Source organism: Carcharodon carcharias, chromosome 11 (genome assembly GCF_017639515.1).
Source record: "Carcharodon carcharias isolate sCarCar2 chromosome 11, sCarCar2.pri, whole genome shotgun sequence".
In the NCBI taxonomy this organism is placed as follows: Eukaryota; Metazoa; Chordata; class Chondrichthyes; order Lamniformes; family Lamnidae; genus Carcharodon; species Carcharodon carcharias.
In genome coordinates, this window is record NC_054477.1 from 125,865,467 (window position 1) to 125,891,077 (window position 25,611).

General features: G+C 40.2%; 1 protein-coding gene across 1 annotated transcript in view; it reads right to left on the reverse strand.

Annotated features, from left to right (window-relative positions):
* dnajc3a (DnaJ (Hsp40) homolog, subfamily C, member 3a) overlaps positions 1-25,611 on the reverse strand; it is a 95,350-nt gene that overhangs the window by 50,977 nt on the left and 18,762 nt on the right. The window contains exons 3-5 of the mRNA XM_041198818.1: positions 22,039-22,163; positions 21,813-21,887; positions 7,474-7,626 (exon numbers count right to left, since the gene is read on the reverse strand). Of these exons, the coding sequence (XP_041054752.1) occupies positions 7,474-7,626; positions 21,813-21,887; positions 22,039-22,163 (353 nt within the window). The remainder of the gene's footprint in view (positions 1-7,473; positions 7,627-21,812; positions 21,888-22,038; positions 22,164-25,611) is intronic.

The window sequence follows — 25,611 nt, forward strand, 5'->3', positions numbered from 1 at the left end:
CTTCTGCACAGCCAGGCACCTCAGTCACTGTCTTCCGTCATCTTCACACTGTACACCACAAGCCATACAAGCTAGTGCACCAGGCTCCATGATCCTGATAAACTCCTCCTGCAGGATGAAAGAAAGACATATGGGTTAGCATGGGTATACTAAGAACCTCTCTTGGTTAAGTCTGAAGGCCCCTTAATACATCCAGGAGTGCTGGCCACCACTTAGAAAGCCAGAATTTAGTGCGCTGCATTGCTGCCGGAAACCACCTTCCTCCACCCAACTCAACCTGACCAATTGGCAGCAGCTTTTCCCATTGGATTGCATGCTGTGCTCTCAGCTGTGGAATTCTCCAAACCCACATTGCAAAGCTGCACTGTTAGCTTGAGCCATGGGGGAGACTGGCCCAATCTGGGATGATGACATTGCAAGGGGCTGAACGCACCTTCACCAGTGACTGCTCTACAGCCAGTTTTATTAAGGAGATTGTACATACAACGTGCCCAGTTGTCCAATTGTTCTGCAGTCCTCCAAAATGCTCATTAATGTGCAGTCTGTGCCCGAAGGGTGAAAAGCTGTGGAGCACTTTGCTCGAGTGGACAGATAAGTTAGAGGCCAGACTCCAATCATGAATGTGGCTGTGCCTGAACTGTCTCAGCTTCAGAGGAATAGTCACTTTATACAAGGTGTCCCTAATGCGTAGCCACTTCCCCCACCACAAATACCCTTGTGCACTACCTTCAACCACAGAGCAGCTTTTGTGACCCCCACCATCAAAAAGTCACCTCAACTGCAGGGCAACCTTTGCCAAACATCCCAAATGACCTCAACCTTGAAGTTCAACAGGATTCGCTTGCAAGTGATCTGCAACGTTACTGTGCACTCACCTGAGGTCTTCTCAAAGTACAGCCTGCCAAGTGCATGCCTTTTATATGCTGCTGTAAAACACATCGATGTGATATGAACATACTGAATAGGCTTGAGGCTTACTCCTGCTGCTAATTTGAAGATCATGGCTGATCTGATGGATGGATGATCCATCAGTAGGCAGGGGGGGAGAGAGGAAAGAGGGGAACAGGAGAAAGGAAATGAGTCCAGCAGTCTCATCTTGTAATGATATGCTGATGTATTACATTGAGGCTCCTGATGTCCAGTGGCAAGAAACGTGGCCCACCATTGATGGGCTGAGTGGAAGATCGCAAACTAGTTTCACGACGTCATGAAATTTTTGGCCTTCTTGCCACATTGTCCATTCATGCCACTGAACATGCCTGAGGCCAGCAGGCACAGACGATTCTATCTTCAGGCTACTCCCCTCCATTTCCTGTTCTTGGCTTATCTCCTGCTTTTATCTTTCTGCGAGCCAGGAAGGCCCAATTATTATTTGGCCTCAAGTAAGCTACATTGGCAAATTATGAAGTACTACCAGGTGTCACAATCTAATGTTCAATGGAAATTATTGTTAATTTTGGAGTAAACTGTCCCATATAAAAGGCAAAGTGTTTTATTTGAGTATTAATCGCAAGAATGCCAATAAGGGGAAAAACCAATTTATACTGTTATGTGAAGAGAATGCTGATTGGTTGGCAAATGACATTGCCATGGAGAATGCACAAGTGATAATGACTGACAGTTGACTTCTGAGCACTGTTTGAAATTTAAACTAGGCAGCTAGACCCCAACTGGTCAAGGCACCACCCTGAGGAATAGGTCAGTGAATGACTGTCACTTATTTTTGTTCAGCTGAGACATGCATTATGTACCTACATAAAAAAAACATATGAATTAGGAGCAGGAAGAGGCCACTCAAGCCTGCTCTGCCATTTATTCAGATCATGGCTGATCTGAATGTAACCTCAACTCCACATTCCTGCCTACCTACACCCCCGATGACCTTTCACCCCTTGTTAATCAAGGATCTATCTAGCTCTGCCTTAAAAATATTCAGACATTGCTTCCACCACCTTTTGAGGAAGAGAGAGTTCCAAAGACTCTCACCCCTCAAAATTCTCATCTGTCTTAAATGAGTGACCCCTTATTTTTAAAGCAGTGACCCCCAGTACTAGATTCTCCAAGGTGAACATCCTCTCCACATCCACCCTGTTAAGACACCTCAGGATCTTAAAGGTTTCAAGTAAGTCGCCTCTTACTGTAAATTCCAGTGGATACAAGCCTAACCTGTCCAGCCTTTCCTCATAAGACAGCCTGCCCATTCCTGGTCTTAACCTAGTAAACCTCTGAACTGATTCCAAACATATTTACATCTTTCTTTGAATAAGGAGACCAGTACTGTACACAATACTCCAGATGTGGTCTCACCAATGCCCTATAAAACTGAAATGTAACCTCACTACTTTTGTAATCAATTCCCCCCAAAGAATAGTATTCTGTTAGTTTTCCCCAAATACCTGCTGTACCTGCATATTCATGCACTTGGACAACCCAGATCCCTCTGAATCGGAGCTCTGCAATCTCTCACCATTTAGATAATAAGCTTTAAATTCTTCCTGCCAAAATGAATGATTTCACATTTGCCTACATTATACTCCATTTGCCAGATATTTGCCCGCTCATTTAACCTATGACACTTTGTAGCCTCCTTATGCCCTCTTCAATTTATTTTACCTATCTTTGTGTTGTCAGCAAATTTAGCAACCATTCCTTCAGTCCCTTCATCAAATCATGTACCTGTTCTTTGCCTACACAGGGCCTGTGTATTGTCGTTATTCACTGGAGATAGTGTGCTGCAATATCAAGCCCCACTGCTCCCCAAGCCGTGACAAATGTAAAAAAGTTTGATCAATCCATCTAATTGTTTCATTTAGGTTAACAGAATACATGCACCAGGTTTGTAAACTTAAGTAAATAACTATTTAAACAAAATTGTCTGTAATCAATGGCAAAAGAAATACGAACTGCTGACTTTTTATAACCTAAACTCTACCCCCTTAAATCACAATACACAGACACAAAAATATGGATTTAAGGGTGGGATAAAACAGTTCAAAGCACCAATTCCAGAGTACAGGATTTGATGGGTTGATTTTGATTGATGTCTCCAAAATTCCTCTCAGTTCTTTGTTGATGACATGAGGTGATCTTCCTGCGCCTTGTCTTTAGTTCACTGTTGAGCACTTGTCTTTCAATGTCTCTAAGTGATTTTCCCCTTTTCCTCTTGACAGGGGTTTTTTAGAGAGCATTAAATGTGATTAAATGCCCTTCCAGCATAATCAGAGGAAACTGGGCACTTTACAGGGCTGAAAGTCACAGCCAAAGGCCCGTTCATGAATTTGGAGAGCACAATGATCTGGTCTGGGTAGTCATTATCCTGTAGGATGACTTTGATGCACCCTATTTCAGCATCAAGCTTGCATCATCAGCAAATGTAAGAATCCCAATGCATATACTGACCAGTGAAGATAACTTTGTGGTAGACCATGGCAACAAACCCCCTGACAGATTTCTCAACTCGTACTAGTTCATTTGATTGCTCTATTTCAAATGTGAATTTGAGCGCAGGATGGAGCCCATTAAGACATGCAAGGAAATTGTTATATGCAGCTGCAGATGTAAATATAGTAAACACATCATCCACATATCAGAGATATGTGAGGGGCAGGAGGTTGTGTCGTTCCATCAAAGGTTATGTTTTTCATGGAACCCACAATGATGTTTGAGAGCGCTGGGCCTAGAGGGATCCCATGGCAACACCATTTATTTGGGCATACATGGTGTCATTAAAACTGAACTCAACTGTGCAAGTTGTTGAGTTAGTAATTCTAATGAATACTGATTCACGCAAATGGTGGCAGGTCTAGGTTGCCACAATATAATGCTGCAGCACAAAACTATGGCTTCCTTAAGTGGAACATTGATGAATAGGCTAGCAATGTCAAATGAGCACATGGACACAGCATTGCTCCTGTATGGCCATGTACTCTGAAAGCAAGTTTGTTCTTGTGCATGGTTTCAATTTTGGTGCACCTTCATCCCAAATCAAAATAGGAAGATGTATTTGCTGACTTCAAACTCCTCTACTCCAATATCTTACCACACACCAGTATCTACTAAAGACACAATCCTTAAAAGTGCATCTAGCTGATCTTGCGCATACATATTGCAGGATTCCAAACCTGTCTGACTCGCACGCAATGAGAATACCTTACAGCATTGCAAGGCCTTAAGACCAATCTGGACATACACATAGTAAACCTGAAAGGGGCAGGAATAATCATCCTTAACAATTATACTATATCAACAAAATGCATGCCATTCTTAAATGACAGGTCCAAGTTCATATCCATTGGGCCTGCCATTCAACAAGCCTTGCTCGAAAGTCAGCTAAACTCTTCTTGCTGGACATGTGCAAGAGTGATGAACTGCCATGTAATATACAACAGTGTTCGTCCTCATGGTTCACTATGCCCACATATATGTGGGCTGCCCAAGACACAAGTGATGTCGCTCTGTGTCCCATCTTATCTATGATCAGTTCTGCGCATTGCTAGCCTATTCACCAATGTTCCACTTAAGCCATAGATATTTGCGCTGCAGTACTACATCATGGTGATCTAGACCCAGCACCATTGTGTGAATCAGTATTCAAATGAACTTGAGCTTGGCAATTCGCACAGTTGAGTTCAGTTTTAATGACACCATGTGTGCCTAAATAGATGATGCCATGGGTTCCATTCTAGGCCGAGCTCTCGCAAACATCTTTGTTGGGTTCCATGAAAAACGTGTCTTCAATAGAATGACACCTAACCTACTACCTCTTGCATATTTCCAATATGTGGATGATGCGTTTGCTATTTTTAAATCCATAGCTGCATGTAACGATTTCCTTACATGTCTTAATGGTCTCCATCCTGCACTCAAATTCACCTTTGGAAACAGAGCAGTCAAATAATCTCCCCTTCTTTAACATAATAGTTGCGAAATCTGCCAGGGGGTTCTGTACCATGGTCTACTGCAAGCTGACCTTCACTGGTCAGCATACGTTTTGGGATCCTCACAGTTCCACACGATAAGATTAGTCTTATTGGCAACCTTGTAAATAGGGCCAGAGCCATTTGCTCATGATGCAAGCTTGATGCTGAAATAGGATGCAATGGCATCTTGCAAATTAATGGCTACCCTGACCATCTGTATCCATGACTGTATATCACACAAACTCAAATGGGCCTAAGGCCGTCACTTTCAGCCCTGAAAAGTGCCCAGTCTAACTCAGATATCCCTGGAAGGGCAAGGCATCTCAAAAATTAGAGCAACAGGTGAAGCTAGCTGTTTCATGCTGCTACTACGCAGTAGCAACACAAGCTGTATTCACCACTACCAGGATACTGCCGTCAAGCCAAAAAGGTGTTCTGCCCATCACAAGTGAATATGAATATCAGTGCCAGGTATGTTAGCCAAATATCCCAAAGACTGGCAAATTGTATCAAACAGCATGTTCCTTCCACTGCTTGCAGACAGGGTACAGACTATATACAACCAGCCCATGCTTGCAAAACTGTGTCCAACATTAGATGCAATTCCGTGATTGAGGATCATTTAGCAAATGTTGCCCAATGTACTAAGAATAATGCTGACAACCAATTTAAGATTGCCAGTCAGACTCACGGTGTAGTGAATTTGCATGTAGTAGAAGCCACATACCTTAATACACAGAACCCTGCTCTTTGCAAACAGAAAGAACATGTATACACATTATGCCTTTTTCAGCTAAAAAGTAGTGACAGTCATTCACCAACTCATTCCTCAGGGCAATGAGTAACCAATAAGGGTCGAGCTGCCTGGTTTAAATTTCAAACAATGCTCGGCAGTTATCCAGTCACCATCAAAGGTGTATTCGCCATGGCAACATCACTTGCCAACCCTCCTATCAGCACACTCTTCATATACAATATGAATTGTTGTTTTCTCCTTATCAGGACACTTCAAGAATACCAATATAAGGAGAAAACAAAAGCTTAGACAGGTCCCTTTTTCCAGCAATAATCAATTGTTACTTTAAAATTTGGGGCGCCAATACCTACATAAGAACATACTTGAACTTTCAAATAAACAAGTCAAACATGTCTGCAAGTTTAGATGCCCATCCACAAATAAAAATATGAAAAATAAAGAACAGGTATGCTGATACAATATCAATATGACATCAGCAAGGTGCGCGTGCATACATTGGGAAAAAATGATGATTTTGGAAGATAAAGGGCTTTTAAATTAAAAATTTGAGACTTGCAACAGTAAAAATATTAAATATATTTACAGCAATGCAACAGGAAGCTTGATAGGAGCAGGTGTAGGCCATTCAGCCTGTTGAGTCTGCTCCACAATTCAATATGATGGCTGATCAGCTAATACCTTTTTCCCCTTACATTATTGACAGATTTCTAAATACCAATCTCTACTTTAAACATACTCAATGACAGAGCTTCCACAGCTCTTTGGGGTAGAAAATACCAAAGATTCATAATTCCGAGTTCAAAAAAAATTACTTATCTTGGTCCTAAGTGGCTTTCCTCTTATTTTGAAATTGTGTTCCCTGGCTCTAGACTCCCCCAACTAGGGGAAATATCTCACCTGCACCTACCATGTCTATTTCTCCAAGTATTTTGTAGGTTTCAATGAGATCACCCCTCATTCTTCAAAATTCTACAGAATATAGACAGTTTCTCCAATCTCTTCACAGGATAGTCCTGCCATCCCAGAAGCAAGTTTGGTGAACCTTCGTTGCTCTCTGTCTATGGCAATAATATCCTTCGTAAGGTATGGGGACCAAAACTGTACACTGTACTCCAGGTGCAGTCTAACCAAGGTTCTATACAACCACGCAAGAATTGTTTGCTGCACCTGCATGGTAGCTTTCAGTGACTTATTGACAAGGATACCCTTTCTACACTTTTTAACCTCAAATAAATATTCTGCATGTCCATTCCTCCTACCAGAGTGCGCAACCTCACATTTTGCCACATTATATTCTTATCTACCATGTTGTTGCCCACTAACAGTCTGTCCAAATCCCTTTAAAGCCACTTTGCATTTTTCTCAACACATTCACACCTAGCTTTGTCATCCACAAACTTGAAAATATTACATTTGATCCCCATGTCCAAATCATGGATAATATATTGTGAACAGCTGGCATGGTAAATGGGTTATATAATGATTAAAAAAGACTGGGTGGGGTGGGGGGGGGAGAAAGAATGTTGAGAAGGGAAGAAACAGAAGAAAGTTCTATGCTAATAGGTAAACTGCATTGTTCCATGGTTACACAGCATGTCAAAAGGTTAAAAAAACTAGAACAATGTAGTCCATAGGTGTGAAATTACAATTACAAAAAGGCTAATTTTCCATTCATAAGCTACTGAAAATTAGAGAAAGCTTTACACCATGTAATTATGTTAATAGTGAAATAAAATTCTTCCCCTCAGCTATATCACACAAAACTATTTCTTGTTAATAAGTATAGCTAAAGCTTGCCTCAATAAGAGTGTCTAGGAATTCGATTGCTGCTGTGTAATCCTGGTGTTCATACGCAGTTCGTGCTTGCATAACAATCCGTTGTAATTCATCTGCTTTAATTAATTGTGATTTTGCTTCGTTTTCTTCTTTCTCATTGGGGTTAGATTTTAGCTGTAAAACAAAGGACAGTTTCAAGGTAACATGCACATTCTTCATCTGTCTCATTTGACTTCATTTGTCTCATTTGCTGCACTTAAATCAAGTTAAAAGCAAAACACTATCTGCCAGCCTCTAAAAATATACAGTCCACTAATTAGTCAAACACTTTTTCATCCAAATTGCTTTCTTTGCTCATGTCTCCCAATCTTACCATCTATTTGAACTTTCCTATCGATACATGATTATTCTCTCAATCTCTCAAGATTGCAGATCTCAATAATTCACCAAGCTCTGACCAGTTCCATATCTCCACTTTCCTATATATTTCATTCCTACTTGTAAACCTTTACAAATCATCTTCCCACCCTGCCCAACTAAGCATCTATTCTCCTAGATTAACATATGGTGACAAGAGATACAGGCAAGACCATTGTGGACAATTAAAAGTATTCTTACCCATTGTGCCTCGATACAGTTTAATAACCACAGGTAATAAACATCAATGTACATTCCATTCAGGTGGGTGCCCACTGCATTTTCCTCCTAGTATAATTTACCAAGGCTAGAGGGCAGAAAATTCCAAAAACTTTCTGCAATATTAGCCACCATTCAGGATCTCAATTCAATACTCCAAGAATCTAAAATCACTGTCCAGAAAAAAAATCTGCGCAAATTTTTGTTGCCTCCCATGTCACTGTCCCTTCAATGTTAAACTTATACCATCAAGTCAGCTACTGCACCCTTCAATCCTCTTCTTCATCCCAGCTCGAGGACAATTGAGTTTTTCTAAAAACAAGAAGTTCAGCTGCATTGGCCTTTGTGACACATCTTTTCAAATTGAATTGTTCCTAACCCAGGTTTTCAGAAGACTTCAAAAACAGTTTAAAACATCCTGACAGAAAAAGTCAGTTCAGCATAGAAATTGTAACAGGAGTAACAATAAGAAATGTCTTTGTAGTCTGGAATATAGCATTCATTTCATCAATACTTCCAGAACTCAAAAGGAAAACAGAAAAACTTTAAACGTGTTGTACAACAAATTCCACTATTTGAACATAAAATTCAACAAATCCAACAAATTGCACACAACATCTTTCTTCACATGGGTGGAGCATCATCATTACAGGTCACTAACTATCTAGGATTGCCATCAAGACTAGTTATCAACTTATGGCTGGATGGTAAGGGCAAGTCTTTTTTAAATGATGAAAGACAGACCTGAAATGTCAATTATTTTTCTCACCACAGATGCTGTCAAACCCAAGTATTTCCAGCATGTTGTTTTTAAATTGAGTTTAACTGCATTTTCAATTTGTTCTTAATTGACAACTATTTTGTGAAGAATGTTGCAGAAAAATTGTAGGCAAAAACAGTATTTACTCTTTCACACTTAAATTCAGTGAGGAAAGGGAAAAACTTGCATTAAGATGCTTTTCATAACCACTGATCAAACATTTTACAATCAATAAAGTACTTTTAAAGTATAGTCACTGTTGTAATATCGGAAATGTGGCAGCCAATAACAGCCAGGTAAATTTTCATGCTATTTGAGGGCCAGGGCACTGGAGGTAGCACCTCTACTCTTCGAAATAGTGCCATGGGTTCTTTTACATGCACTAAAGCAGGCAAACAGGGCCTCGGTTTTAACGTCACATCCAAAAAACAGAACCTCCAAACAGTGCAGCACTCCCTCAGTACTGCACTGGAGTGGCAACATTGATTTTTGATTGGAGTGGGACTTAAAAACAGCAAAGTTCATGGTTTAAGTGCCAAGTGGCTACCAACTAAACAGCTGAAACACACAATCAAGTAGTACTGAACTGGTCAAGTCTGAAGCATTCTCAAATGATCAATGCAGTAGAAATCCCAACAGCTTAACAAGGGCTTTAATCAAGTAAATTGTCACACATCAGCACCTTCTCAAGGGCAACTAGGGATAGGTAATAAATGCTGGCCCAACCAGCAAAGCCCACATCCCATGAATCATTTTTATTGCTGAAGATGGTGTCAAGTGTGGTTTGCAGATGTAGGCCACAAACAATCGAGTTGAATATTAGCCATGACTGGACATTATCACTAGTCTTCAAACACTCATATTTTTCAGAGAATTAACATTCACCAACCACCAACATCCTTATTACCTAACGTGTACTTCTGACTAGCAAATTAGATTGAACTAATGTTTTGAGATTTTTGGAATAGGTGTTGCAGCAAGTGGGAATTTGGGGACAGTGAGAATTCTTGGGTGACCGTGTGTTGGAACATTTTTAAATAACAATATCTCAAGGTAAGTTGACAAGAGGGAGGAGGCTAGTTTACTCCAGAATAGAATCACACCACAAAAGAAAAGCAGAGGTGCATGAGGGAGAATGAAAGACCTTCAGTCAGCAAGCCAAGTAATGGGAAAACTTGGGCATAAAACAGGTTCCACAGACAATGGTCTTATTGAACAGGTACAATGTATTTGTTATCTGTGAGGACAGGATGAAGGCTGAAGACAGGGTGGCTAGTATGCTACCCATCACACCATGGAGAAGGAGCAAAATCAATTAAGTTTGTAGGCGCGAGGGATTCTATAGCATCTTCTGCAATTACAATCAAGAGTCCTTGAGAGTGTGTCACCTACCTGATGAAAGACAAAAAGAATCTCTCGGAAAGCTGGAGAGAATTGGAAGGGAAAGGGAAGATTCCAGTCATGGTGCATGACAGAACCAATATATAGAGCAGAAAAGGAAGGCAGTCTGACTAAGTGAGCATCAGAACCTAAGAACTAAATTTTTAAGAAAAGGTCCTCACCGCTGGCAATCTCAGGATTACTGCCTGAGCCATGTGTTAATGAGCTTAGCGATAAGGAGATCAGGAAGGTAAATATGTGGCTTGGAGTGGCACAGGCAAGAGGGGTTTCCACTTCATAGGACACTAGTTCAGGAACTGGATTAGAAGACAATGCCTAAACAAGCTTCACCTGAACCAGAAAACCACCAGAGTCCTAGCAATACAAGATAAATATGGCCGTGGATAAGACTAGCAAGACAGGAGAGGAATCTTGAGATAAGTGAAATAGAAGACAATAAAAGGTCAGAGCAAGTAAGGATAAAGATATCAATCATCAGATACAATTATAGAACAGAAGTAAAAATGACAAAGAGGGTGGGACAAAAAATTAATTAATTCCCATTCAAGGGCCTCATTCTGTTGCCACGAGGATTTAACCAGCAGTGGGAGAAACCCACAAGCGGCCAGTCCACTGGTTTCCTTGCATGGGCTGGTAGGGGTTGTGGGGGTCCTTCCTTAAAGGGTCCCCTGGAACAAATAGGAAGGCCTCCCCCCAGGCCTCTCAAACCCCAGCCCCAAAAGGCAGAAGTCCCATCTCCAGGACCTGGCTGCAGGGCAGCCAGCATTCCTCAGCAGGCAGCCTCCCAACTTTTCAGCCAGGGTGTAGGGAAATCTGGCACCTTGTTTAATTATACAATGTTTCAGGTCAATGATCTTCAGTCCCATCAATTCTAATGAAACAACATTGATCTGAAAATAAAACTGAATCCTACTACAGGACTGAATTAAATATTGTAAATTATAACATTTAGAAAGGATAAAAGAGGATAATGGAGGAAGCATTTGATAGTCTAACTGTATTAATGAAATAATGCATTTAAAAAAGGGATGTAACAATTAGAATAGTGTTTAACCAATTTATTGGAGTGCTTTGAGGAAGAAAGATGTGCTGTGAATGAAGGGGAACTGGTGGATATACTGTACTTCACTTTCCAGAAGGAATTTGATAGCGTCACAAAGGTTATTGCAGAAAATAAAAGCTTGTGGCATAGGGGGTAACATATTGGCATGGATAGAAGATTGGCTGGTTAACACGAAGCAGAGAGCATTTTTTTTTAGGTTTGCAAGATGTAACGAGTGGCATGCCACAGGGATCAGCACTGGGACCTCAACTGTTTATAATTTATGATTTCTATATGGATGAAGGGATTGAAGAATGGTTGGAAGGTTGCCAAATTTGCTGATGACAAAGATAGGTGGGGAAGTAAGTTGTGAAGAGGACATAAGGAGGCTACAAATTGATATAGATGAGTTAATTGAGTGTATAAAATCTGGCAGATTAAGTATAATTGGGGAAAATGTGAAACTGTCCATTTTGGCAAGAGGAATAAAAGAGAAGCATATTAAATGGGAGATTGTAGAGCTCTGGAGGTGCAGAGGGATCTGGGTATCCTAGTGCATAAATAACAAAAGGCTACTATGCAAGTACAGCAAGTAATTAGGAAAGCTAATAGAATGTTATCATTTATTGCAAGGGGAATTGAATACAAAAGTAAGGAGGTTATGCTTCAGTTGTACAGGGCACAAGTGAGACCACATTTGGAGTACCGTGTACAGCATTGGTCACCCTATTTAAGGATGGATGTAAATGCATTGGAAGTAGTTCAGGTGGTTTGTAACAGACGAACACCTGGAATGGGTTGGTTGTCTTATGAGGAAAGGTTGAGCAGGATAGGCTTGTATCTGCTAGAGTTAAGAGTAAGAGGCGACTTGTTTGAAACATAAGATCCCAAGGAGTTGACAGGGCAGATGTGGAGAGGATGTTTCCTCTGTGGAAGAATCTAAAACGAGGGGTCACTATTTAAAAAATAGTGTTCAAAATAGATGTGAAATTTTTTCACTCAGAAGGTCATGAGTCTTTGGAACTCTGTTTCCACCACCTTCTCAGGAAGAGTCTTTGAATATTTAAACTTGAGGTGGACAGATTCTTGCTGAGCGAGGAGGGTGATAGGTTACTGGCAGTAGATGGGATGCAGATTTCAGGTTACTATCAGATCAGCCATGATCTTAAATGGCAGAGGGACCGCAGGAACAGAAAGATCTGGGTATATGTGCACAATTTGAAGGTGGCAGGACAGGATGAAAAACTGGTTAAAAAGGCAAGCAGGATTCTGGGCTTTATAAACAGATATAGCATACAAAAGCAAGGATGTTATGCAGATCCTTTATAAAACACTGGTTCTGTCTCAACTGGAGCAGTGTGCCCAATTCCAGGCACCACACTTAAGGATGTAAACACCCTAGAGGAGGGTGCTGAAAAGATTTATAAGAACAGTTCCAGGATTGAGGCACTTGAGTTAAGTGAATAGATTGAAGATAGTGGGGTTGTTCACCTTAGAGAAAGTAAGGGGAGATTTGTCTGTGTTCAAAATCATGAGGGGTTAGGCAGAGCAGATGGAGGAAAAAACTTGCTGGGAGTTGGTGCGGAGCAGACCTGCAGGAGACAGTTGGGAACTAAGGAGCGTGCTGTTTCAGCTGCTGTGCAGCTGCAGTCCAGGAAAAAGGAGAAAACAGCAACTGAGATGTCACAGGAAGTTAGTAAGTTTATTGGCCAGTAAGTGCTCAGTCTAAGGGACAGTGTGTGAGAAACCAGCTTAGGACAGGAACGTTCAGGCAGATTTACAAATAAGAGGTCAGAGAATGGCAGGAAGGGACAGAAAAAAAAAACCTCAGAATACATCAACAGTTAAGACTAGATGTTACAAAGGTAACAAGACAAAACTGAAGGCTCTCTATCTGAATGCATGTAGCATTACTAACAGAGTATATGAATTGATGACCCACATTGAAGTAAATAAATATGATCTGATAGCAATTGCAGAGACACGGCTGCAGAATAACAAAGGCTGGGTCCTTAATGTTGAGGGGTACATGACATTCAGGAAGCTAGGTATAGGTGGAGGGGTGACACTTAATCAAACAGGGCATTGGTGCAACCTTGGTTCAGGAGGTCAGGATGTAGAATTGGTTTGGATAGAGATGAGGAATAGTAGGGGAAAAAAGTCATCACTGGGAGTGGTCTACAGGCACCCTAACAGTAGCCACAGTGCAGGACAAAGTATTCAAGAGAAAATAGTGTGCTTGTGATAAAGGGGCTGCAATAATTATGGGTGATTTTAATCTACACATACTGGAAGAATCAGATTGGCAGTAGTAGCCTGGATGATGAGTTCTTAGAATGCTTTTGAGATAGCATGTTCTGGACCCAGAGAGGAGGTTATATTAGACTTGGTATTTTGTAATGTGACAGGATTAATGACCTAAGAGTAAAGGCATCCCCTAGGTAGCAGCAACCACAATACAACTGAATTTTACAACTGATTTTGAAAAAGGAGAAGAGTGGGTCTAAGACTAGTATCTTAAACTTAAATAAGGGCAACTATGTGGAGAGGAAAGCTGAGCTAGCTGAAGTGAAGTGGGAAACTAGGCTAGAGGTTAGATCAATAGAGCAGCAGTGGCAGGCATTTAAGGGTATATTTCAGAGTATTCAGAATAAGTACATTCCTATTATAAAGAAGAATTCTAAGGGGAGAACTCACCATCCATGGTTAACTGAAGTAGTTAAGTAAAGCATCAAACTTAAGGGAAAAAAAAGCATATAACTCCACCAAGATGAGTGGCAGAACAGATGATTGGACAGAATATTACCAGCAGAGAATGACTAAAAGGTTAATTAGGAGAAAGAAATTAGAGTATGAGAGGAAGCTAGCTAGAAATGTAAAACAGATAGCAAGAGTTTCTACAGATATTTAAAAAGAAAAAAATGTAAAGTGAGGCTGGTCCTCTAGAGAGTGACAGTGGTGAGTTAATAGTAGATAAGGAAATGGCAGAAGCAAAGGAACAAATATTTTGCTTCTGTGTTCACTATAGAGGAAACAAATAACATCCCAGAAGCTGCAAATCAGGTGGTGAATGGGAGAAATGAACTGAGTGAAATTGAAAGCACTAGGGAAATGGTACTAAGCAAATTGTTGGAGCTGCAGGCTGGCAAATCTGCAGGTCCTGATGGAATACATCCTAAGGTCTACGAGGTGGCGAACACTAACTTTTCCACAATTCAAGAGCCCGGAACGGTTCCGATGGGGTCTGTCTCTCTGTGTCTCTCTGTGTCTGTCTGTGTCTCTCTGTCTGTGTCTCTCTGTCTGTGTCTCTCTGTCTGTGTCTCTCTGTCTGTGTCTCTCTGTCTGTGTCTCTCTGTCTGTGTCTCTCTGTCTGTGTCTCTCTGTCTGTGTCTCTCTGTCTGTGTCTCTCTGTCTGTGTCTCTCTGTCTGTGTCTCTCTGTCTGTGTCTCTCTGTCTGTGTCTCTCTGTCTGTGTCTCTCTGTCTGTGTCTCTCTGTCTGTGTCTCTCTGTCTGTGTCTCTCTGTCTGTGTCTCTCTGTCTGTGTCTCTCTGTCTGTGTCTCTCTGTCTGTGTCTCTCTGTCTGTGTCTCTCTGTCTGTGTCTCTCTGTCTGTCTCTCTCTGTCTGTGTCTCTCTGTCTGTGTCTCTCTGTCTGTGTCTCTCTGTCTGTGTCTCTCTGTCTGTGTCTCTCTGTCTGTGTCTCTCTGTCTGTGTCTCTCTGTCTGTGTCTCTCTGTCTCTCTGTCTGTGTCTCTCTGTCTCTCTGTCTGTGTCTCTCTGTCTCTCTGTCTGTGTCTCTCTGTCTCTGTCTGTGTCTCTCTGTCTCTGTCTGTGTCTCTCTGTCTCTGTCTGTGTCTCTCTGTCTGTGTCTGTGTCTGTGTGTGTATAGAAAACAGGGAACTATAGGCCAGTTAGCTCGAGTTCTGTCATGGGGATGTTACTAGAATCCATCATTGAGGAGGTTATAGCTGGGCACTTAGAAGAGCTCAAGGCAATTGGGAAGAGTCGGCATGCTTTTGAGAAAGGAAGAATCATGTTTAACCAATTTATTGGAGTTTTTGAAGAAGTGACATGCTCAGTGGATAAAGAGGAGCCTATAGACATACTGTGCATGGATTTCCAGAAGGCATTTGTCAAGGTGCCACAACAAAGATTATGGAAAATAAAAGCCCATGGTGTAGGGGGTAACCTATTAGCATGGATAGAAGATTGGCTGGCTGGCAGCAGAGAGTATGCATAAATGGGTCTTTTTCTGATTGGCAGGATGTGATGAGTAGAGTCCCACAGAGGTCTGTACTGGGGCCTCAACTTTTTACAATTTACATCAATGACTTAAATGAAAGGAGTGAAGACGTGGTTGCTAAATTTGAAGATGACACAAAGATAGGTAGGAAGGTATGTTGTTAAGAGGACATGGAGGTTACAGATGGATACAGATAGGTTGAACGAGTGGGCAAAGATCTGGCAGATGGACTATAATGTGGGAAAATGTGAAGTTGTTCACTTCGGCAGGAAGAAAAGCAAAGTATGATTTAAATGGAGAACGGCTGCATAATTGAGGTGCAGAGAGATCTAGGTGTTCCAGTAATGAGTCACAAAAAGTTAGTATGCAGGTACAGCAAATAATTAAGGCAGCTAATGGAATGCTATCCTTCATTGAGGGATTGAACATAAAAGTAAGGATGTTATGTTTAGTTACACAGGGCATTGGTGAGGCTGCACCTTGAATACTGTGTGCAGTTTTGGTCTCCTTATTTAAAGAAGGGTGCAAATGCATTAGAGATGGTTCACAGGGGGTTTACTAGATTGATACCTGGAATGAGAGGCAAGCTTGGACAGACTGGGCTTGTTTGCATTGTAGTTTAGAAGAGAGAGGGGTGATTTGATTGAAGTATGCAAGATCCGGAATGGCCTTAAGGTCGACATCGAAAGGATGTTTCCTCTTCTGGAGGAGTCCAGAACTAGAGGGTACTGTTTTAAAACTAGAGGTTGCCCTTTTAGGACAGGTGAGGAGAAATTTCTCTCCCAGAGGGCTGTGACACTTTGGAACTCTGCCTCAGAAGGTGATGGAGGCAGGGTCATGAAATATTTTAAGGCAGAGGTAGATAGATTCCTGTTAGACGAAGGGTTTGAAGGTCATCAGGGTTAGATGGGAATGCAGAAATCAAAACACATCAACCATGATCTTAATGAATGCAGAGTATGTTCTAACTGTTCCCATTTGCAAAACAAACAAAGGCAACTTAAGAACATTTTTCCCCACAGCAAGTGTGTTTTGGCATCTGGGCAAGCCTGAAAATGTGGTGAAGAAATGGCAGATTCAATTGTAGGGTTGGTTCAGTTGTTCTTGTAAAGAGCTGGCCCAGACAGTATGGGCTGAATAATGTGCTGTAATGATTCTACAATTCTACTTGTGGGGTAGTCCAAATTTTGGGGTTTTAAAAATTAACAAGTCACCAATAAGCAATTCAGGAGGAATTTATTTACTTAGAATGTGGTTAATGTGTAGAACTTCTTACTACATGGATTAGTTGAGGCAAACAGCTTCCCTATTAATGTATCTATGCTAAGCAGGAGGGGGGGAAAAAAAGCAAAAAAATGATATGTCAATAGGATTAAATGAAGCAGAGTGGGAGGAGGTCATTGAGCATAAGCACTGGACCGGTTAGTTGGACCAGACAGCCTGTCTTTGCACTGTAAATTCTACGTAGCTTTAAGCTAAATACTTATTACCAAATTGACAGCATCACTGCTCAGCAAGTCAGCACATTGGCTGTTTTATAGCTCATGAGGTACGAAATACAATATCAGGGCTACCAGTTTTGGAGCTTCAACAGTAATCATGACATGGGAAGAAGGCACAGCAAACATGAAGGGTATAATTTCCACTGGATTTTTGTGAGCAGCCATTTTCACATCTCCAAAAATTTTTACTGGTCTAAGTTGGATCTAATCTCACAAGCATTTCAAGATCTACAACATATCTAAAACAAACAATCAATTCTGTACAAAACAAGAAATTGTCTATTGGGGGAAGTACGAGACATGGCAGCAGCTGATAAGTCAGAGTGGGGGGTAAAAAAGCAGACCTCTTAACAGTATTTTCCAAAAAAGGACTGACGGGAGAGGATAGCAGGTAGGTGACTGATTGGTGGAGCAGTGATTTAAACTAGCGTCAGAACATTTTGCTGTATCAAAATTAAAGCTTAGCTTAATTAATAAAATTTCAATCAGGGTAAACATAATAGTAAATAAAACAAAAACAGAATTACCTGGAAAAACTCAGGTCTGGCAGCATCGGCGGAGAAGAAAAGAGTTGACATTTCGAGTCCTCATGACCCTTCGACAGAACTTGAGTTCGAGTCCAAGAAAGAGTTGAAATATAAGCTGGTTTAAGGTGTGTGTGTGTGTGTGTGTGTGTGTGTGTGTGTGTGGGAGAAGAGAGAGAGAGAGAGAGAAAAGTGGAGGGGGGTGGTGCCCTCCAGCTCTCTCCCCCTCCCCCCCCCCCCCACCTTAAATTTCACCCCTTTCTTGGATTCACTCAAGTTCTGTCGAAGGGTCATGAGGACTCGAAACGTCAACTCTTCTTCTCCGCCGATGCTGCCAGACCTGCTGAGTTTTTCCAGGTAATTGTTTTTGTTTTGGATTTCCAGCATCTGCAGTTTTTTTGTTTTTAATTTTTGTTTTTATAATAGTAAGTAAATTAGACAATGTATTCAGGAGATCTTTCTTGACCAGTATGTTCTCTGAATAAGGAGGCATTGCTGGATTTGGTGCTGTACAATTAAGTGGACCAAGTGTAATTTTTCAATGTTTCACAAGAGTAAACATTGTATCATCAGGTCTAGACTTGTGCTAAAGCACACAATTTCAGCAGGATAACACCAGCATTCTTAATTCAAAATATCGACAGTCTTCATGACAAATCAAAACTCACCATAAGAGCAGTCTGGACAAGACTTCCAGTTCTCAAACTGTCAACTATATTTCATCATTGGGCTTTGTGCATTATAGGCCCAACTTCAATTTTAGATTTTCACATCAGTTTAAGGCAACCAGGCTCAAATTAATCAAAAATCAAAACTAAAGCTAGCTGCTCATTCATACTACATGGGATAAATAATTATGGTCATTAAAAAAGAGCTACATTATATTTCATCAAGTGCAATTAAAACAAGAAATAATTGCCTGACATATCTGAACCTGTTAAATAGTCAGGACTTGCCTTGCTCTTTTTTTCTTGCAATCATAAGAGAACAAAATGACTCACTTCTCACAATACTCCATCTGCCATCTTGATTCCCAATCACTTAACCTGTATCTCTTTGCAGCCTTACTTGTGCTGTCTTCACAGCTTAATGTCCCACCTAGCATTCTACCAGCAAACCTGGATTTGCTCTTTTTTTCTTGCAATCATAAGAGAACAAAATGACACAGTAAGTTTCCATTTTTCCAAGACCATTAGGTTTTAATGCCCTTTTATTAAAAATGTCCTGAGGTATAAGCAGTGACAGGGAAGTATTAATTGCCCAACCCTAATTTCCCCAAGGTCATTAAAAGTTAATCCACAATGTAGGACTGTGGTCATGTGTAGGTCCCTTACTCTCCTCCCTTAAGGGCATTACTGATCCAGTGGGTTTTAATGACTATGCATCAGCTTTCACCATCATTTCATCTTGTCCTCAAGAAATTGCTATGGTGGCATTTGAATTCGATATTTGTAACACTCGACTATCACAACCACTTTGCTACTGTACCCTAACAATTGTTGTTAGCCAATATTAATATTAGATTCTACCATTTTAAATAATCAGAAAAACAAAATACAAGAAATCTTTAGTATATTCAATGAATTAAGCATCCCAACAATTTATGCAGACAGTGATATACGTTTATGAAACATTTCATACTACTGCTGCAATCATGTGGATGGCATCAAGAGCCTTATTCTATAAGCGGATGGATCCTGAACAACTTTGACACAGGAAAATTCACTGCCTGTACTGACACCTACTGAAGGATTGAAGCATAATTACAACATACTTCAAATGACTTCCAAATTAAAGGTTTTTAATTTGTTTAATTAAATTTTAACCTGCTGCACATAATTTTCACATGCTGATGTGGGTTTTGTAAGCCCTAAAGAAAAACACCTCCTTAGAGGGTTTTGGACCACTTAGGAAAGCTTGGTGAGTATGGAACATTCTGAAAGGCAAGTGTAAAATGTTTTGACACCTTCAAACCTCGGTATTAGATGCTGTATTGTAACGTAGTTGTGCTTTTAACTCATTCAGCATAGGGTTCTGTCCTGCATAAGCAAGTTAAGCAATTGTGGTCAATGTAATGGCTGCATTTAAATCCATTGGAGAAATTGCCATAATACATTCAAAAATGTAGGAAAATGTGTTGGTAAATTCTCATTATGTTTGGATTTAAAAACACAGTTCTGACTCTGCTTCAGAAAAGGTAAAATCAAACTGAGCACCTGGTCCCCTTCACTGATTGACAGGCAAATCTTCTTTGAAATGGAGACGACACCTGCTTTTTCAATTTCAGGCTCTTGAAGTTGTTTTGATAGCTGTGACAATTATAAATGCTTGTCGTCAGAGATTCAAAAACTAAGATTACTCAGTGACACATGACTGAGTTTTACCCGTCTGTAATAACGGCCTTTGATGTGGTTTTGGAGTACAATTGATTGTTTACTCAACTTAATGGCCACTAAGTATGGAAGTCTTGTGCAGACTCCTCTTATGGTGAGTTTTGATTCGTCATGAAGACTGTCGATATTTTGATTTAAGATAAGTCTAGTGTCTCAACCTCTGACCATGTAGGTGAAATCAGAGGACCAACAGAACAGGCTCATGGCTGTGATATCATAGCTAATGACAGCTGTGTTTGATCACAGATTCCAAAATCAAATTGAAGTACCAGCGTTTAATCATGTGAAAATCAACTGTTACAATGGTGCCCTTCCCCTGACTGACTGTCACCATATGTAGTTCCATTATAAATATTAGATCTATGAGGCACATTTATACAATGCCAGTTAGGTGTCCAATTTCTTTTTAAGACCAAACCTGCTTTTTCTAGTCAGCTTCCAGAGCACCCTCTAGCGGAGGTTGTTCTAAATTTTTAAACAGGAGGATTGTGAAGGCCCGAGAGAGTGGACATGATAGAGCTAGATTTCACTTTCAGTTCAATGTTATGAAGAATAAATTTAAATCAAAATAAAAGAGTACCAGAAGAAATACTTTTTGAAGAACTGACAATAAGTAAATGATTGAAGACAATGTAAATCACCTCTCCAACTGGCAGGCAATTGGAAATCTTCTGAATTAGGATACTGAACTACAATTGCATGGGTTGTATGATTCTAATGCTGCCAGTGATTTTCAGCAGCAGAAGGATCAGTAAACAGAGGGCAGAGATTTAAGGTAATTACCAAAGGAACAAGAACATATATGATTTACATTCTTTGACGTGTGGGGTATTTGTGCATGAGCCACTTATCACTTAGCAAAAAGTTAATACCCCCGGGCAGATCAGATCTTTATAAATTGTATAAGACCTTTAAGATGTTATGGGGACATCCCAAACATTGCACGATAAAACTTCTTAAGGGGAGTTTTTCCCTTTATAGAATTTCTCTCTCAGACCACTAGAGTACGTGTGGAGGAATCAGTTTATAGAAAATATATTTTTTGTAAATTTTAGTACCTTAGCATCTTCAGTTAGTGCTCAACCAAAATTTTGCAAACTGGTAATATTTTCCTGAAATAAAAGAATGTCCTAAATCTTGTACAGGATACTGAGCTTTTTTTAAAAAAGTGCTACTTCCAATTTGGCCACAGGCTCAACAGCAGCACTCTTGACTTGAGACTAACACAATCTAGGCAGACACTTCAGTGTACCACTGAGTTCTGCAGGCATGTGATCTTTCAAATACAATGAGGATGTGTGTTCTTGCAACAGCCATAAAATGCCACGGCACTGTACAAAGAACAATCAAACTCAGTGCACTGGCCAGTATCATTCCTCAGCCAACATCAGCAAAACAAATTATCTGGACATTTAACTCAAGTAATTTCTGGAACCTTGCTATGTACATATTAGCTGCCATGTTTCATTGCAATTAAAAATAGTTACTGCACTTTAAAGTACTGAAGCAGCTATGAAGCACTTTTGAGGCATCCAGTGGTTGTGAAAGGCACTATAAATGCAATTTATTTTTTTCCTTCATTTAATCACACAAAATAGTCAAATAACTTTCTGGCAAGTCAAAAACACATACAGCTCAATAGTCCAATGCTTGGGTGACACTAAAGACAGTAACTGTCTGGATAATCTGAAAAAACCTGGGTAGAGGCCAAGTGAGTATTTCTGTTCCACTGAGTTTTAAACTGGTATGAAAATAGCAAAAGTTATGCATAGATGCAACAAATCATCAACAAATATATTAATGGGTGAAAGGCAAAACCAAAAGCATCAGAATCCCAAAACTCTGAATCTGTACAAACTTACCACTTTCTTAAAGTCTTCCTCTGCTTCATCCAACTTCCCTTGTTTTAGCAGCAAATGTCCCCTCTGTAATCTAGCCTAAATACAATCAAAATCATTTATAATTCGATTTATACCGAAAACATATGACAATGTATTTTTTCACGGAACAACCATCAACAAAATTCTATGCAAGAATGCCTTGCTTTTCAAACAAAAACAATGCAATAACTAAGAGAGCATTACTTACAGATGTGAAGTCTGGTTTGAGCTCAATAACCTTACTTAGGTCTGGGAGAGCAGATTTTGATTTACCCATAGCCAGATAGACTGTAGCTCGTCTATAATAGGCAATATAGTTATCTGGATCCCCATCTGCAAACACAAGTCATCATGATTGAATTAAGGATAGTCTTTTTTGAACAGCAAGATTCTGAAGCTCTTAATAAAAAGACAAGCCATGCCTGTTAAAATGGTTCAGCATTGCTGCTGCATACAAATCTAGACTGGAATAGGATACAAATAATTTGGGTCAGTAACAAAACTTAGAATTTGTAGCTCAGCAACCGAATACACCACATGTGAAACTGAGCAAACTGAAGTAACAGAGGGGTTAATGAGGGTGGTGCAGTTAGTGTTTGTGTATATAGACTTTCAAAAGTATTGTGACAAAGTTTCACAATGGACTGGTTCGCAAAATTAAAGCTCACAGGATTAAAAGCAGTAGCAACATGGAATACAAAATTGTCTAAAGGACAGAAAGCAGCGAGTAGTGGTGGTGAACAGTTGTTTTTCCAGACTGGATGGCAGCATACAATGATGTTTGCCCAAGCGTCAGCATCAGGACCACTGCTCTTTTTTAAATGTATTAAAAACCTGTACTTGGGTACATAAGGCATTATTTTAAAGTTTGCAGATGACAAAACTCAAATGCAATAAACAATGAGGATAGTAATAGACTTCAGGAACATATAGGCAGACAAAGGTAGATGATATTTAATGCAAAGTGTGAAGTAACAATTTGGTGGGTAGGTTGGGAAGTGGCACAATGAACTAAATGGTACAATTTTAAGGGAAGGTACAACCGTGTTATGGTGTGGGCAGTGTATTTTCGAAGGTCAAGTGGCTTTGTAACAAACTCAATGAACTCAAGGGTGGGTGGGAAGGTGGTGGACTGGGCACCTGCCCTATTGTGCCCCCCCACCCCATCAAAAACATATCGTGGGGCACAAAATCCAGCCTATTGTGTTCAATTCTGGGCCTACACTTTGAAGAATGTCAAAAGGTGCAGAAGAGATTTATTAGAATGGATCCAGAGTGGAGACACTTCAAATTGTGGAGACTGGCATTATAGAGGTTGATGTGTTCACAATCATGAATGGTATGAAAAGTAGGGAATTATGCAGGCAAAGCTTCACTCATTTTAAACACAGCATGATGACCAATTAAATCAATTTTGACAAAAACATCCTCAACCTGAAACATTAACTGTTTCTCACCATATTGATGTTAATGTTGATGTTGCCTGACCTGTTTTTTTTTTAAAAAAAAAGCATGCTGAAAAAGAAAATCAGATGCACAGCAACAGCAGTATTTTGCTTTTGACCAAAGATGTGTTTTTGGCAGTGCTGGCAGACAAATATTAGCTGGGACAACAGCACCAAGACAGGTAGAAATTAGTCATTGAAAGGGTGGAACAAAGGATGCTTGAAAAACTAATCAATCCCATATTGGCCTCTTGCATAAAAAATATTTCAAAACCCTTAGAACTTGCACTGCTGGACTACCTCAGATTTTTTGGGATGGAGGCTAAGTAAAAAGTGCTGCCAAAACAGAGTTTTAAAAAACCCACAAGTGTGGGAGCCAGAGTAAGCCATTCAATTAAATTGCGACTGCTCTGCAGCTTAATGCCATCTACCTCCCTTGGTGTTACAACCCTTATATACTCTGCAGAGTGCTCCTCCCAGCTCCACAATCCAGGGCACTCCTGACACCTATAATTAGCAGTTACTCATACAGGGAGAGTTGCCAGAGAAGGCACAACAGGACTGATCTCAGGCCTCCAGCACATAACTGCATCGGTGCCTTCACAACCAAAACCAAACACTTTCTCCCTGAATATTTTTATACTGTTCACCTCAACCAAAGAAAAAATAAACAATAGGGTCTTGGTTTCACATTTCAAAAGGATAACTCCTCCAAGAATGCAGTGCATCACCATGGAGTATCCACCCAAGTCTTGCGTAGACAGATGAATCTGAACACAATCAAGTTTGACACTAAGACAAGGAAACACTTCAATTATGCACTGCAGTGCTGTCCTTTTGATGCCATTAAACAAAGGCCCCACACCTGCCTGTTCTGGTGGTCATTAAAAGTCTCATGGCTCCCCATATCCTCAGATACTTCACTCAAACAATCCTGTACCACGAAAAACTGATGAAAATTTCAGTTGTTTATAGGATCCGCCTAGACATAAATAAACTGCCCTATTTCTCCACTACTCCAAACAAAAGTAGTGCACATTTTGTCTAATGCCAAGGACAATTTGCATTTTACTCAAACTGCAAATGGCACACCTCCACTGCAGTGTGACTTGAGGCCTAATGCTATACCATTGCTACCAACATACTAATACAATAAGAATTTTTAGAGACACAACACTAGTACTTTGAGAAAAATCTATTCAGCTGCACTATTAAGAATGTAGCATGTTTAAATACTTTGGTTCACCCTTCAAAAGCTGCAAGTAGGATGTCAGCACAAACTTCATAATCTGTTGTGATCCACGATACTCAAACTGGCTTAGCAAGTTCCAAGAAAAAAAAACAGAACTTCTCAACCAAACAACCATAACCGAATGAGCTCAGGTCACAATTTGTTTATTGGAGAAAATATAGGGCAACACTGTTCATCTACAGCTCACTTAATTTAAGAATTTAAACTCAATTTTGGGTGAGTACAACAGCAAAATTCAAGGGGAACAAAAAAACCGTTTTTGACAAGGGCAAAAAAAGTGGAGAGGGTATGGTAATGGCACAAAGGCAGGACAGGACATAGTAGCAGCTAACAAGGCCACATAATTCAAAATCAAAATCTATTCCATGCATTGCGTTCAGGAGCTGTACTAGATATTTTAGTCACTTTTTTTGCAAGGAGCTCATCTTTCAATTCGTGTTTTGTTTGAGGGGTGGGTGGAAAGGAGAAAAATAGTAGTCAGAGCAAGGGTACTTCAGGGTCAAAGCTTTGGAGCAAAGCATGGGTGGAAGCTCTGAGAGCAGTAATGGCTTACAAGCACTAAGAAGCTCTAGGGTGAATGGGGCATGGACAAGCCATAGAGCACATGGAACACAGGTGGAAGGCCAGGGGAAACAGAAAAGGATCTTTTTGACACTGAAGTAGGAAAGGATGATGGCTGTACAAGAGTGATTAGGAGGTGGATGGATGGATCTGCTTACTTTATCTTCTGGTTATATTTCACTGCTCCCCCCATTACTTTTTGATTTGTGTCAATTTTATACTTTACTGGCTCTGAGCCAATTAGTTTTTGTATTTGAACATATGGCACTTTGGAAGCATTAGGTGTACAACACAATTTTTCAAATGCTACACGATTGAAATGTGATTATACATAAGCAAATTTCATGTGACATGAAAAGTCAAAAGATGTGCTTTTTTAAAAAAAGGCATGATGTTTCTTTGGGTATGAGGTCTGCATTAGTGCTTTGAGGTTTAAATTCCACCAATATTAATATGTGCACACACCTTTACAATTTTTAAATTGATGATTAAAAAACCAGATGGAGGTGAGTACTTGGACTTT